The sequence below is a fragment of the Eptesicus fuscus genome, chromosome 16 (genome assembly GCF_027574615.1).
Source record: "Eptesicus fuscus isolate TK198812 chromosome 16, DD_ASM_mEF_20220401, whole genome shotgun sequence".
NCBI classification, from domain to species: domain Eukaryota; kingdom Metazoa; phylum Chordata; class Mammalia; order Chiroptera; family Vespertilionidae; genus Eptesicus; species Eptesicus fuscus.
The window spans coordinates 56991696-57005155 of NC_072488.1; the positions used below are offsets into that span (position 1 = coordinate 56991696).

Sequence of the window (13460 nt, forward strand, 5' to 3'; positions counted from 1 at the left end):
TATCCAAGTCATTGCCTAATCCAAGGTCACAAAGACTTACACCTATGTTTTCTTTTAAAAGTTTTATAGTTTTAGCTCCTACAGTGAGTTACGTGATCAGTTTACAGTAATATTTGTACGTATTATAAAGAAGGGGTCCAACTTCATTCTTTGGCTCTCCACTTATCACAGCACTGTGTTTTTTGTTTGTTTTTTTTTTCCCAATTTTTTTTATTAAGGTATTATATGTGTACATATTTTACTATTGCCACCCCCCACCCCACTTCCATATATGCCCTCACCCCCCAGAGTTTTGCATCCATTGGTTATGCTTATATGCATGCATACAAGTCCTTTGATTGATCTCTTATCTCCCCCACCTCTCCCTAACTTTTCCCCTGTAATTTGACAGTCTGTTTGATGCTTTACTGTCTCTGTATCTATCTTTTTGTTCAAGATTATAATGTTCTTTATTACCCATAAATGAGTGAGATCATGTGGTATTTTTCTTTCATTGACTGACTTATTTCACTTAACATAATGTTCTCCAATTCCATCCAGGTTGCTGCAAATGATGAGAATTCCTTCTTTTTTATGGCAGCATAGTATTCCATTGTGTAGATGTACCAGTTTTCTGATCCAGTCATCTGCTGACGGGCACCTAGGCTGTTTCCAAATCTTAGCTATGGTGAATTGTGCTGCTATGAACATAGGGGTGCATATATCCTTTCTGATTGGTGTTTCTAGTTTCTTCGGATATATTCCCAGGAGTGGGATTACTGGGTCAAATGGGAGTTCCATTTTCAGTTTTTTGAGGAAGCTCCATACTGTTCTCCACAGTGGCTGCACCAGTCTGCATTCCCACCAGCAGTGCACGAGGGTTCCTTTTTCTCCGCATCCTCGCCAACACTTGTCGTTTGTTGATTTGTTGATGATAGCCATTCTGACAGGTGTGAGATGGTACCGCATTGTTGTTTTGATTTGCATCTCTCAGATAATTAGTGACTTTGAGCATGTTTTCATGTGTCTCTTGGCCTTCCTTCTGTCTTCTTTTGAAAAGCTTCTATTTAGGTCTGTTGCCCATTTCTTTATTGGATCATTTATCTTCCTTTTATTAAGTTGTATAAGCTGCATGTAGATGTTGGAGATCAAACCTTTATCAGTGATGCCATTTGCAAATATGTTCTCCCATGCAGTAGGCCTTCTTGTTGTTTTGTTAATGGTTTCTTTTGCTGTGGAAAAGCTTTTTATTTTGATGTAGTCCCATTTGTTAATTTTCTCTTTAGCTTCCATTGCCCTAGGGGCAGTGTCAGTGAAGAATTTCTTTTGGCATATGTCTGAGATTTTGCTGCCTGTGGATTGCTCTAGTATTTTTATGGTTTCCCGTCTTATGTTTAAGTCCTGTATCCATTTTGAGTTTATTTTTGTGTATGGCGTAAGTTGGTGATCAAGCTTCATTTTTTTGCATGTATCTGTCCAATTTTCCCAACACCATTTATTGAAGAGACTGTCTTGACTCCATTGTATGTTCATGCCTCCTTTGTCAAATATTAATTGAGCATAGTGGTTTGGGTCAATATCTGGATTCTCTATTCTGTTCCACTGATCTATATGTCTGTTCTTGTGCCAGTACCAGGCTGTTTTGAGAACAGTGGCTTTGTAATACAGCTTGAAATCTGGTATTGAGATCCCTCCTACTTTATTCTTCTTTCGCAGGATTGCTGTGGCTATTCGGGGTCTTTTTTTATTCCAGATGAATTTTTGGAGAGTTCTTTCTAGGTCTGTGAAATATGCTGTTGGTATTTTGATGGGGAGTGCATTGAATCTGTAGATTGCTTTGGGTAGTATGGACATTTTAATGATGTTGATTCTACCAATCCATGAACATGGTATGTTCTTCCATCTGTTTGTGTCTTCCTCTATCTCTTTTTTCAGTGTCCTATAGTTTTCCGTGTATAGGTCTTTTACCTCCTTAGTTAAGTTTATTCCTAGGTATCTTAATTTTTTTGGTGCGATGGTAAATGGAATTGCCTTTTTAGTCTCTCTGTCTGTAAGTTCACTATTGGTGTATAGAAAGGCCATAGATTTCTTGGCGTTAATTTTGTATCCTGCTACATTGCCAAATTCATTTATTAAGTCTATTAGTTTTTTGACGGAGTCTTTCGGATTTTTTATGTACAATATCATGTCGTCTGCAAATAAAGACAGCTTTACTTTTTCTTTTCCAATTTGGATACCTTTTATTTCTTTTTCTTGTCTAATTGCAATGGCTAATACTTCCAGTACTATGTCAAACAGGAGTGGTGAGAGTGGGCATCCCTGTCTTGTTCCTGTTCTTAGGTGAAATGTTTTTAGTTTTTGTCCATTGAGTATGATGTTTGCTGTGGGTTTATCATATATAGCTTTTATTATGTTGAGGTATGAGCCTTCTATTCCCACCTTGTTGAGAGTTTTTATCAAGAAAGGGTGTTGGATTTTGTCAAATGCTTTTTCTGCATCAATTGATATGACTATGTGATTTTTATCTCTCAATTTGTTTATGTGATGTATCACGTTTATTGATTTGCGGATATTGTACCATCCTTGCATTCCTGGGATAAATCCTACTTGGTCATGGTGTATGATCTTTCTGATGTACTGCTGGAGCCGATTTGCTAGAATTTTGTTGAGGATTTTGGCATCTATGTTCATGAGGGATATTGGTCTGTAATTCTCTTTCATTGTGTTGTCTTTATCTGGTTTTGGTATTAGGGTGATGCTGGCTTCATAGAAGGAGCTTGGAAGTGTTCCTTCCTCTTGAATTTTTTGGAATAGTCTGAGGAGGATAGGTTTTAGTTCTTCCTTGAATGTTTGGTAAAACTCTCCTGTGAAGCCATCAGGCCCCGGGCTTTTGTTTGCCGGAAGCTTTTTGATGACTGCTTCAATTTCGTCCATAGTTATTGGCCTATTGAGCTCTTTAGATTCTTCTTGATTGATTTTTGGAAGGTTATATTTTTCTAGGAATATGTCCATTTCCTCCAGGTTGTCCAGTTTGTTGGAATAGAGTTGTCCATAGTATTTTGTAACAATCCTTTGTATCTCAGCGGGGTCTGTTGTTATTTCACCTCTTTCATTTCTGATTTTGTTTATTTGGGTCCTCTCTCTTTGCTTGTTGGTGATCCTGGCTAGAGGTCCATCAATCTTGTTTATCCTTTCAAAGAACCAGCTCTTGGTTTTGTTGATCTTTTGTATTGTTTCTTTGGTCTCTATGTCATTTATCTCCGCTCTGATCTTTGTTATTTCCTTCCTTCTGGTTACACTGGGCTTTTCTTGCTGCTCTTTTTCTAGCTCTTTGAGTTGTAGGGTTAAGTAATTTATTACCATTGATTCTTGTTTTTTGCAATAGGCTTGTAGAGCTATGAACTTCCCTCTCAAGACTGCTTTCACTGTGTCCCATAGATTTTGGATTATTGTGTTTTCATTGTCGTTTGTTGCCATGATATTTTTTATTTCTTCCTTGATCTCTCTGGTGACCCAGTCATGGTTTAATAGCATGCTGTTTAGTCTCCAAGTGTTTGATTTCTTTGGATTGTATTTATTGTAGTTGATTTCCAGTTTTATGCCACTGTGATCTGAGAAGACGCTTGATATAATTTCTATCTTCTTGAATTTGAAGAGACTTTGCCTGTGACCCAGCATATAGTCTATCTTTGAAAATGACCCATGTGCACTTGAGAAGAATGTATATTCTGTGGCTTTGGGGTGAAATGTTCTAAAGATGTCAATTAATTCCATCTGGTCTAGTGATTCATTTAGGATTGCTGTTTCTTTGCTGATTTTTTGTTTAGAGGATTTGTCCAGTGGTGATAGTGGGGTATTAAAGTCTCCTGCTATTAATCTCTCCCTTGAAATCTTCCAGGAGTTTTTTTATGTATTTGGGTGTTCCTATATTGGGAGCGTATATGTTTACCAGAATTATTTCTTCTTGTTGGATTTCTCCCTTTAGTATTATGAAGTGGCCTTCTTTATCTCTTGTTATGGCATTTACTTTGAGGTCTATTTTGTCAGATATAAGTATTGCTACCCCAGCTTTTTTTTCATTTCCATTTGCCTGAAAGATATTTTTCCATCCCTTCACTTTCAATCTGTGTGAGTCTCTTGTTCTAAGGTGGGTCTCTTGTAGACAGCATATATATGGGTTGTGTTTTTTTATCCATTCAGCTACTCGATATCTTTTGATTGGAGCATTTAGTCCATTTACATTTAAAGATATTACTGAAAGGTATTTGTTTGTGGTCATATCTATTTTTGTGTCTATATTCCTTCTTACCTGTTTATTTCTTCTTTTTACAGTATTCCCTTTAGCAATTCTTGCATTACTGGTTTGGTGGTGATAAACTCCTTAAGCCTTTTTTTATCTGCAAAGCTCCTGATTTCCCCTTCAATTTTGATTGATAGTCTTGCTGGATATAGTATTCTTGGATTCAGTCCTTTGCTTTGCAACACTTTGTATACCTCCGTCCATTCACTTCTAGCTTGTTGTGTTTCTGTTGAGTAATCACTTGACAATCTGATGGGTGTTCCTTTGTAGGTAACTCTCTGTCTCTCTCTTGCCGCCTTTAAGATTCTCTCTTTATCATTTATATTTGCCATTGAAATTATGACATGTCTTGGTGTGGGTCTTTTGGGGTTGATCCTGCCTGGGACTCTCTGTACTTGCGTAACTTTTATCTTTCCCATATCTGGGAAGTTTTCTGTCATTATTTCTTCAAATAGATTTTCTAATCCCTGCTGCTCTTCTTGTCCTTCTGGCAACCCTATTATACGCATGTTACTTCGTTTCATGTTGTCCTGAAGCTCCCTTAGGCTTTCCTCCTGCTTTTTAATTTTTTTCTCCAATTGTTGTTGAGATTGAGCTTGTTTCTGTACCTGATCTTCTTACTCACTAATTCGGTCCTCTGCTTCTTGTAGTCTACTGTTGAAATTTTCCATGGTATTTTTGATTGTAGCTATATCACTTTTCATTTCTTCCTGATTCTTGCATAAGTTGTTGATTTTCTCATCCATCCGATGTATAAATTCCACGACCATTACTCTAAACTCCTTTTCGGTCATGTTGCAAGCTTCAGTTTCACTGATTTCCTTTCTTGGTGACTCCACATTTTCTTTCCTCTGTGAGTTATTTCGTTTCCCCATTCTGGCTATCACCAGAAAGCTCAAGCTTCCGTTTGCGTGGACCTGGGCCGTGTGCTGTGGGGACTTCGCTCCACCCGAGTTTCACTGAAGTGCTCTGACACTAGGACGTGTGGCTGCCTTTGGTTGGTGGGAACCAGACTTGCCCAGAGTCAGTGTCCCCAGTGTTCCGTGTGGTCTCGTGTGCACACTTAGATTCAGGGGCCCTGTCTGCACCACACTGTTGGTATGTGCCGAAAATGAGATCCTTAGCATGTGCCAGGAGTCAGAGTTTCCCTGTGTCTGCACCAAGACTCGAGTGTCAGAGTCTCTGTTGCCTTGTGCGGTTTCTCGTTGAGACTCAGGGTCCCTATGTGTGCATGCACCAACAATTGGGGTCGCTGGCTCTTAGTGTGAATGCGCTGTGAGTCAGGGATCCCAGGCAGCTGTGTCCGGCGTGCCAAATTCCCTGAAGTGGAGCTGCGACCTGTGTATGCTCTCTCTACTGAGCCAAACCGGCTAGGGCGCACACTCTTAATTTCCTGAAGGTGAGCTGGCTCTGTGCACTCTCCCAGAGTCCCGGAAGGGGGGCGGAGTCTGTCCTTCGCGCCAAATTCCCCAAAGGGGAGCCCCTCTGTGCATGCTCTAAGATTCCCTGAAGGGGGAGCTGTGACCCGCAAGCCAAATTCCCCCAAATTCCCCGAAGGGGAGCCCTCTGTGTGCACTGACAGATTTCCCTGAAGGGGAGCTGCTTCTGTCCCACGCGCCAAATTCCCTAAGGGGGAGCGAGTCCCTGCGCAAAGCTCTGCAGCTTGGGCGAGGGGCGGGTCTATCAGTTAAAATGGCGCTGTCTGCGCGCCTGTGGGGAGGGGGTAGGCTCTTTGACTCACGGAATTCTGCCGGGACGTCTGGATTCTTGTTGTTTGTTGGTCTGAAGCTGTGATAGCAGTTCTCTGTCCCCAGTGGCTGCAGGGTCCTGGTTTGTGTCAGAAGCCAGGATCCGAGTCTCAGGCAGCTCTGTTTCTCAAGATGGCGTGGTCTCCGCGTCCGCAATGCCGTGGAGATGTGTCCGCTTTGTGCGTGGGGCTCCGCTGTCTAGGACTGCCCGGTTAGGCAGCCCCTTGGAAGACCTGCAGAATCTAACTGACCCTAGCTCATACACACACACACACCACACACGTCTACACTCTCCTCTATGGGTTCCTCACTCACACTCTCCCACAGCACTGTGTTTTGAAAAGACTTTTTTTCCCATTGGATTGTCTCAGCACCCTTGTTAATCAACCATCCATGTGAAGGTTTATTTCTGGATCACCTCAAAGTCATTTATATGTTGTTCTCTCACCTGACATTTTCCCTTTCTAAAGTTGAGGGCCCCCCTTTCTGCCACTTTCCTGGCTAATTTATACTCATTCTTCAGGTCCTATTGTGAAGTTTACTTTTTTAAAGATTCCTAATAATTCCTCAGCCCCTTCTAATCTAAATTAGGCACCTTTAAAATACTCTTTCATATTACTTTGTACTTTTTCAATGCGTTACTTTTAAAATATATATATATCTATTGATTTCAGGGAAGAAGGGAGAGGGAGAGCGATAGAAACATTAATGATTTGAGTGAATAATTGATTGGCTTCCTCCTGCATGCCCCCCTACTGGGGATCTAGTCAGCAACCCAGGCATGTGCCCTTGACTGGAATTGAACCTGGGACTTGTCAGTCTGCAGGCCGATGCTCTATCCACTGAGCCAAACCAGCTAAGGCTCAATGCATTACTTTTTAATAATATGGTTGTATGTTTTTAGTTTAACACTTTTTCCCCATTAGGGTACTAGCTTCGTGAGGACAAGGACCAGGTCTGTGTAGTTTGCTGTTGTGTACTTTGTGCCTTTCACTGTGCCTGTCACATAAACATACTTATTGAAAATACTGTTTTATTTAAAACTTCGTATCTGTTTTGGTAGTGGCTTAAGTTTCTCTCTCCTTTCTGTCTTAGGGTCATGAAATGACAAGCATTGGACTATTACTTGGTGTTTCTGCTGCTAAGCTGGGCACTATGGATATGTCCATTACCCGGCTGCTTAGCATCCACATTCCTGCTCTCTTACCCCCAACGTCCACAGAGCTTGATGTTCCTCACAATGTCCAGGTGGCTGCGGTGGTCGGCATCGGCCTTGTATATCAAGGGACAGCTCATAGGCACACTGCAGAAGTCCTGCTGGCTGAAATAGGTATGGCATCAATAGTGCTGTGTCTTCATTAGCATACATTTCTCATTCCACAGGAAACAAAGTAAGAATGATAGTAAAATTATTAAAATTAAGGAAAAATAGTAGCTGATGTGAGGGTAGAATGATCTTACTAATAAAATTGCCTAATTATTTTTTATTTTCAGGTCTTTTAGTTTCTAATTCTTTGCTATTATGCATAAACATTATGCTGATTACTTTTGTGTAATACTTATTATTTTTTAATTGCATTTTTCCCCTGAAGATAAAATCCCAGGAATGTGAACAATTTTTTTGGAGGGAGAGGTCTTTATATATAATACATTTTGCTGCCTTAAAGGGTAGAGTTAGTATTATGTGGTGCTTTTTATAAGTATAAACTTTTCATCAAGCCAAACATTTAGGATCAATACACAGAAATTCTACCATAATAGAGCAGCTCAGTATTATATAGGTTCAAAACAGATGTCTGGAAACAAAATATTTAAAGTGTTTAAAACTTGCGGGAAGTGTCCGTCCTGTATTTCAACATGTTTTCACCACATCTAATGAATGGATTTGAAAATAATAAAGCAAAAACAAAATGTAAGAGATTAAAAATTAAAACTCTTGTTGAGTACTCCTCCCTTTAAAAAAATTTTTTTTAAATATATTTTATTGATTTTTTACAGAGAGGAAGGGAGAGGGATAGAGAGTTAGAAACATCGATGAGAGAGAAACATCGATCAGCTGCCTCCTGCACACCCCCTACTGTGGATGTGCCCGCAACCAAGGTACATGCCCTTGACCAGTATCGAACCTGGGACCATTCAGTCCGCAGGCCGATGCTCTATCCACTGAGCCAAACCGGTTTCGGCTCCCTTTAAAAATTTTATTTCCTGCCGAAACCGGTTTGGCTCAGTGGATAGAGCATTGGCCTGCGGACTGAAAGGTCCTGGGTTCGATTCCGGTCGGGGGCATGTGCCTTGGTTGCGGGCACATCCCCAGTAGGAGGTGTGCAGGAGGCAACTGATCGATGTTTCTCTCTCATCGATGTTTCTAGCTCTCTATCCCTCTCTCTTCCTCTCTGTAAAAAATCAATAAAAAAATAAGAATAAAAATTTTATTTCCTATTTCTTAATTAAAAAAATAAAACCTTAATTAAAAAAAAACAAGTTTCACGGTGTTTTAAAGTTATTGATCTCAGAGGGAAGGCGGGGGAGGGTGGGTGGGTGGGAAGAGATCAACCAAAGAACTTGTATGCATATATGCATAACCCATGGACACAGACATTAGGGTGGTAAAGGCCTGGGGTAGGGATGGGGGGCATTGGCAAGCTAGAAGAGGTCAATGGGGAAAAAAGGAGATATATAATACTTTCAACTATAAATATTTAAAAATTTATAAATATGAATCAAATAAAGGCATTGTTTTTAAATTAGAAAACTAAAAGAATCATTTTGGTGTTTATTTTGTAGTAAACAGAGATGTGGACACCATTTGTGATGTCGTATCTTTCTGAGTGGGGTTATATTGAATCCATAGTTCTTATGCAACTTAGTTACTAGAAAGTTAACTCTAAAGCTCTTATGAATTAATATTTTAAGAGGCCACCATGAACCTCGTTATTTCCTCTTTCACAGGAAGGCCCCCTGGTCCTGAAATGGAATACTGCACTGACAGAGAGTCCTACTCTTTAGCTGCTGGCTTGGCCCTAGGCATGGTCTGCTTGGGGGTAAGCACAGTCTCTGCCTTCTAAGGCTTCAGGGAAGAGGTCTGCGTGTTGAGATGAATAATCTGAATACTGAATACTGCTCTGCCATACTGTGACTTGATTTAAACTGATTCTAAACTCTTTCTTCTCTCTGGATGTTTTTTAAAGTGTTAGATTTGGAAATGGAGAGAAATTGTATAGCAAAGAGTGGGGCTTTAAAATTTCTTTTTCCTGTCTTAGATGGAAGTATTTATGAATGAACTAAGGGATGAGGTTTCTTGTAAAGATTTTAAGACATAAGATGAAGTATAACAGCCTAATCAATCAGAAAACAGAAAATAGTGAAAAATGTGTATATGGTGTGGAACTTTTAAGAGTCTGTAGTAGTTGCTGGAGAGAAACCATAGCCTTTTCTTGGCTCCCTGGTGTTCACGAGGCCTGGCAGAAGGTTGCCACTGTAGTGTTTGCTTTGTGATAGAATGCAATACCATGTTGACCCATTTTTAACCCCATCCATGAGACATGGTATAGAATTATCAAAAGCATTTCATTTCATCCAGCTGACTGTGGGTCCCTTGGGAACCACCAATACGTTGAAACTAGATTATACAAAACAAGTTAACTGTTAGGTGTTTGACTCTCACATTTACATGTGAACTAAAGAGGCAGACAATTCAAAGGAAAAGCTTCATAATGGGAATTGACATCTGAATTCTGGTCCTGACCAGGTAGTCCTATCATTTAACTACAGCATTGTCTAGTGGTTATGCAATTCCATAGATAGTGGAGCCAAACAGCCTGGAGTTATATCCAGCCCTGCCATTTGCCAGCAATGTCACCTTGGATTTCACTCTGTGCTTCACTTTCCTCACCTATAAAAGAGTAGCTGTTTGATAGAATTGTCATACTAAGTAAGTTAATCTTTGTTAGGGCAATTAACTGTATTTTGAAGCCTTTATGTATTTTGTGACATGAAAGAATTAACTTGAACATATACTATAATTTTAATGTGAATTATTAATAGCTTGAGTATTAACTCATAACACCCTGTTTTGAAGTTAGTTCATTCTTTTCTTTTTCATGTAATATAAGACTTATTTCCTAAGATTTCATTTTACATGTCTGTTATTTACTTTTTCAGCACGGCAGTAACCTGATAGGTATGTCTGACCTCAATGTGCCTGAGCAGCTTTATCAGTACATGGTTGGAGGTCATAGGCGCTTTCAAGCAGGAATGCACAGGGAGAAACATAAATCTCCAAGTTATCAAATCAAAGTAAGTCCAAATTAGAGCAACAATTTTTTTAAAATATATTTTTATTGATTTCAGAGAGGAAGGAAGAGGGAGAGAAAGATAGAAACATCAGTGATGAGAAAGAATCATTGATTGGCTGCCTCCTGCACGCCCCCCACTGGGGATAGAGCCTGCAACCGGGGCATGTGCCCTTAACTGAATCGAACCTGGGACCCTTCAGTTCTCAGGCCGACGCTCTATCCACCCAGCCAAATTGGCTAGGGCTAGAGCAATAATTTGAAAATAGTTTTTATACCAGCCTTTACAAATATGTTAATTTTAAGCATATGCTAGTATTCAGAAGACTTTTATAATAATTCATAACTCTTTTATGTGAATAATCTTTTCTTTTGATAGGAAGGAGATACCATAAATGTGGATGTAACTTGTCCAGGTGCCACTCTTGCTTTGGCTATGATCTACTTAAAAACCAATAACAGGTACTGCATCTCTGACCCCATCCTTGGCCAGACAGTGTGACTTCCTTTTCTGACCTCAGTAGTGAAACTAAAGTATCTTAATGTGTTTATTTCCCATCTGCTAGATCAACCTGATTTTAATTCTCTCAAACAGTACAGATTATATGGATTTTTATCTAGAAATAATAAAATTGGCTATTTTAATAATTTTTGACAACATAATTAATTGCCAATCTTTATTCATTTCTGTTTTCTGGTTGCTATCACTGACTATTAAAAAAAATGCCCAAATTGCTTTTCATTAATTTTGAATGTCATGAGGACTTGTGAAGCCGGAAATACTTAGCATTATTCTATTCTTTGTTCCTATTTATAAAAATGGTTTCTGCTTACTTCAAGCTTTTCTTGTGACCACACCATCTATCTTCCCAACCCCCGCGATTAGTGCTGACACTTGAAAATAGACCTTTGGCATTTATTCTTTTACATATTGTATAGGAATGTAAGTTGGATAGGAGATATTAAACCCTATTTAATTCTTTTAATTTAAAAAATACACTAACAGTGTGTGTGTGTGTGTGTGTGTGTGTGTTGTTAATCCTCACCTGAGGATATTTTTTCCATTGGTTTAGTTTGTTTTAGAGAGGGTGGAAGGGAGGGAGGGAAGAGGAGAAAGAGAGAGATTCCATAAAAACTCCAAATCAATGTGAGAGAGACATATCTTTTGGTTGCCTTCTGCACCCACATGACCAGGGTTGGGAATCAAACCTGCAACCCACAACCCATGTACATGCTGTTAACCGGAAATTGAACCCTTGACCTTACGGTTTTTGGGCAGATGCTCTGACCATTGTACCACACTAGCCAGGGAAGAATTTTTTTAAAAAATATGTTTTTATTGATTTCAGAGAGGAAGGCAGAAGGAGAGAGAGAGAGATAGAAACATCAATGATGAGAGAGAATCATTGACCAGTTGCCTCCTACATGCCCCATACTGTGGATCCAGCCTGCAACCCCAGAGCAAGTGCCCTTGACCAGAATCTAACCTGGGACCCTTCAGTCTGCAAGCCGACACTCTATCCACTGAGCAAACTGGCTAGGGCAAGACATTTATTAATGTTGTGAATTCTTCCTCTTAGAAAAAGTAAATGTTTGCAAAATTAACAAAATGGGTAAGAATAGGCATTTGTTCATCTACTACTTGGATGAATGTGTATGTCAGTGCTTTCTTGGTACTGGAACAAGACAGAACTAAACATATCTGTCCTCATGGAGCTGTGTTATTGTAAGCCACATACATAATAAATGTTATTCTAGAGGTTGTGAAGTATTATGTATGCAAAGAAACTAGGACTGTGGATAGAGTGGGAAGAAATGTTGTGAAATCTGTCTTGGACTTCTTGATTATTTTGCCTCTTCCTGAGCAATGCACTTGTTAATATCTTCCGCTAACAGGTCCATTGCCGATTGGCTTCGAGCTCCTGACACTATGTATTTGTTGGACTTTGTGAAACCAGAGTTTCTCTTGCTTCGGGTATGGTACTTGGCACTTTCTCATTTCTGTTAACATGAGGAGTCTGTATGTGGTCCTCAGGTTTATCTTGCAAATGTACATTTTTCTCCAAGGGGACGTTTTACTATTAATTCAATATGCACATGTAATTGACAATGTTCTTTTGAAGTTTCCCACATTTAGCTGTAGGAATGCTGAAAAGGCAGCCACATTGACATGTAATATTTGGAGTTGACATTTCAGCTTCTCTTATTATTATTACTATTTTTTAATCACCAGAGGATATCTTTTCCATTGATTTTTTTTTTTTTTTAGAGACTGTGGGAAGAAGGAAAGAGAGAGAGAGAGAGAGAGAGGGGGGGAGAGAGAGGGGGAGAGAGAGAGGGAGAGGAAGGGCGGGAGACACATCTATTGGTTGCCTCCAGCTGCTGCTGCTGGTAGATGAGGATTAAACCTACAACCAAGGTATTTGCCCTTGACTGGAAATCGAACCCATGACCCTTTGGTTCAAGAGCCGACACTCTAACCACTGAACAAAACTGGCCTACATTATTATTCAAAACTTCCTGTCAAACAGCAAGTGACTGGAGCTTTACTACTGCTTTCATTAGTAAGGATGCAGTATTACTATTAAGGGTATAAATAATAACAATAACACTTTGACATAACTACCTGAATTATTCCCTCTATAATGTTTTAAAAACTTGTCTGTTTTTAGCCTATGAGAGCCTTGAAAGTACGTCCACAGGGCTTTGGTTCTTTTCTTTTAAAACATCCTTTTAGCTTTTCCAGATTTTGATGACATTCAACTCAATTTTAGATTTTTGGGTTAAAATCTAAATCATCAGTTTATTTTCATGATTGCTTTAGGTTGATACTATATACTAATTTTATTTTTTGAAATTACCGTCATTTGGGAACTGATTCTAAATTATTCTATTTAACATTATCATTGTTATAAAATCTGTGGACTTTGCTTGCTCTAATTAATTTTATCTTTATTACATTTTAAAGACACTTGCTCGATGCCTGATTTTGTGGGATGATATTTTACCAAATTCCAAGTGGGTTGATAGCAATGTTCCTCAGGTAAGTACATATGATAAATATTGTTTTATCTGTAATGGCATAAAATTATGATTTCTTATGGACTTTCCAAAACCCTATAAAATACTTCTTCTTAAGAA

General features: G+C 39.2%; 1 protein-coding gene across 3 annotated transcripts in view; it reads left to right on the plus strand.

The window, feature by feature from the left end:
• Positions 1 to 13460, plus strand: part of ANAPC1 (anaphase promoting complex subunit 1) — a 108493-nt gene that overhangs the window by 63013 nt on the left and 32020 nt on the right. For all 3 annotated transcript variants that reach the window (XM_054728007.1, XM_054728008.1, XM_054728009.1), the window contains exons 29-34: positions 7123 to 7357; positions 8977 to 9068; positions 10189 to 10323; positions 10699 to 10781; positions 12216 to 12294; positions 13288 to 13362. In XM_054728007.1, coding sequence (XP_054583982.1) covers positions 7123 to 7357; positions 8977 to 9068; positions 10189 to 10323; positions 10699 to 10781; positions 12216 to 12294; positions 13288 to 13362 — 699 coding nt within the window. The remainder of the gene's footprint in view (positions 1 to 7122; positions 7358 to 8976; positions 9069 to 10188; positions 10324 to 10698; positions 10782 to 12215; positions 12295 to 13287; positions 13363 to 13460) is intronic.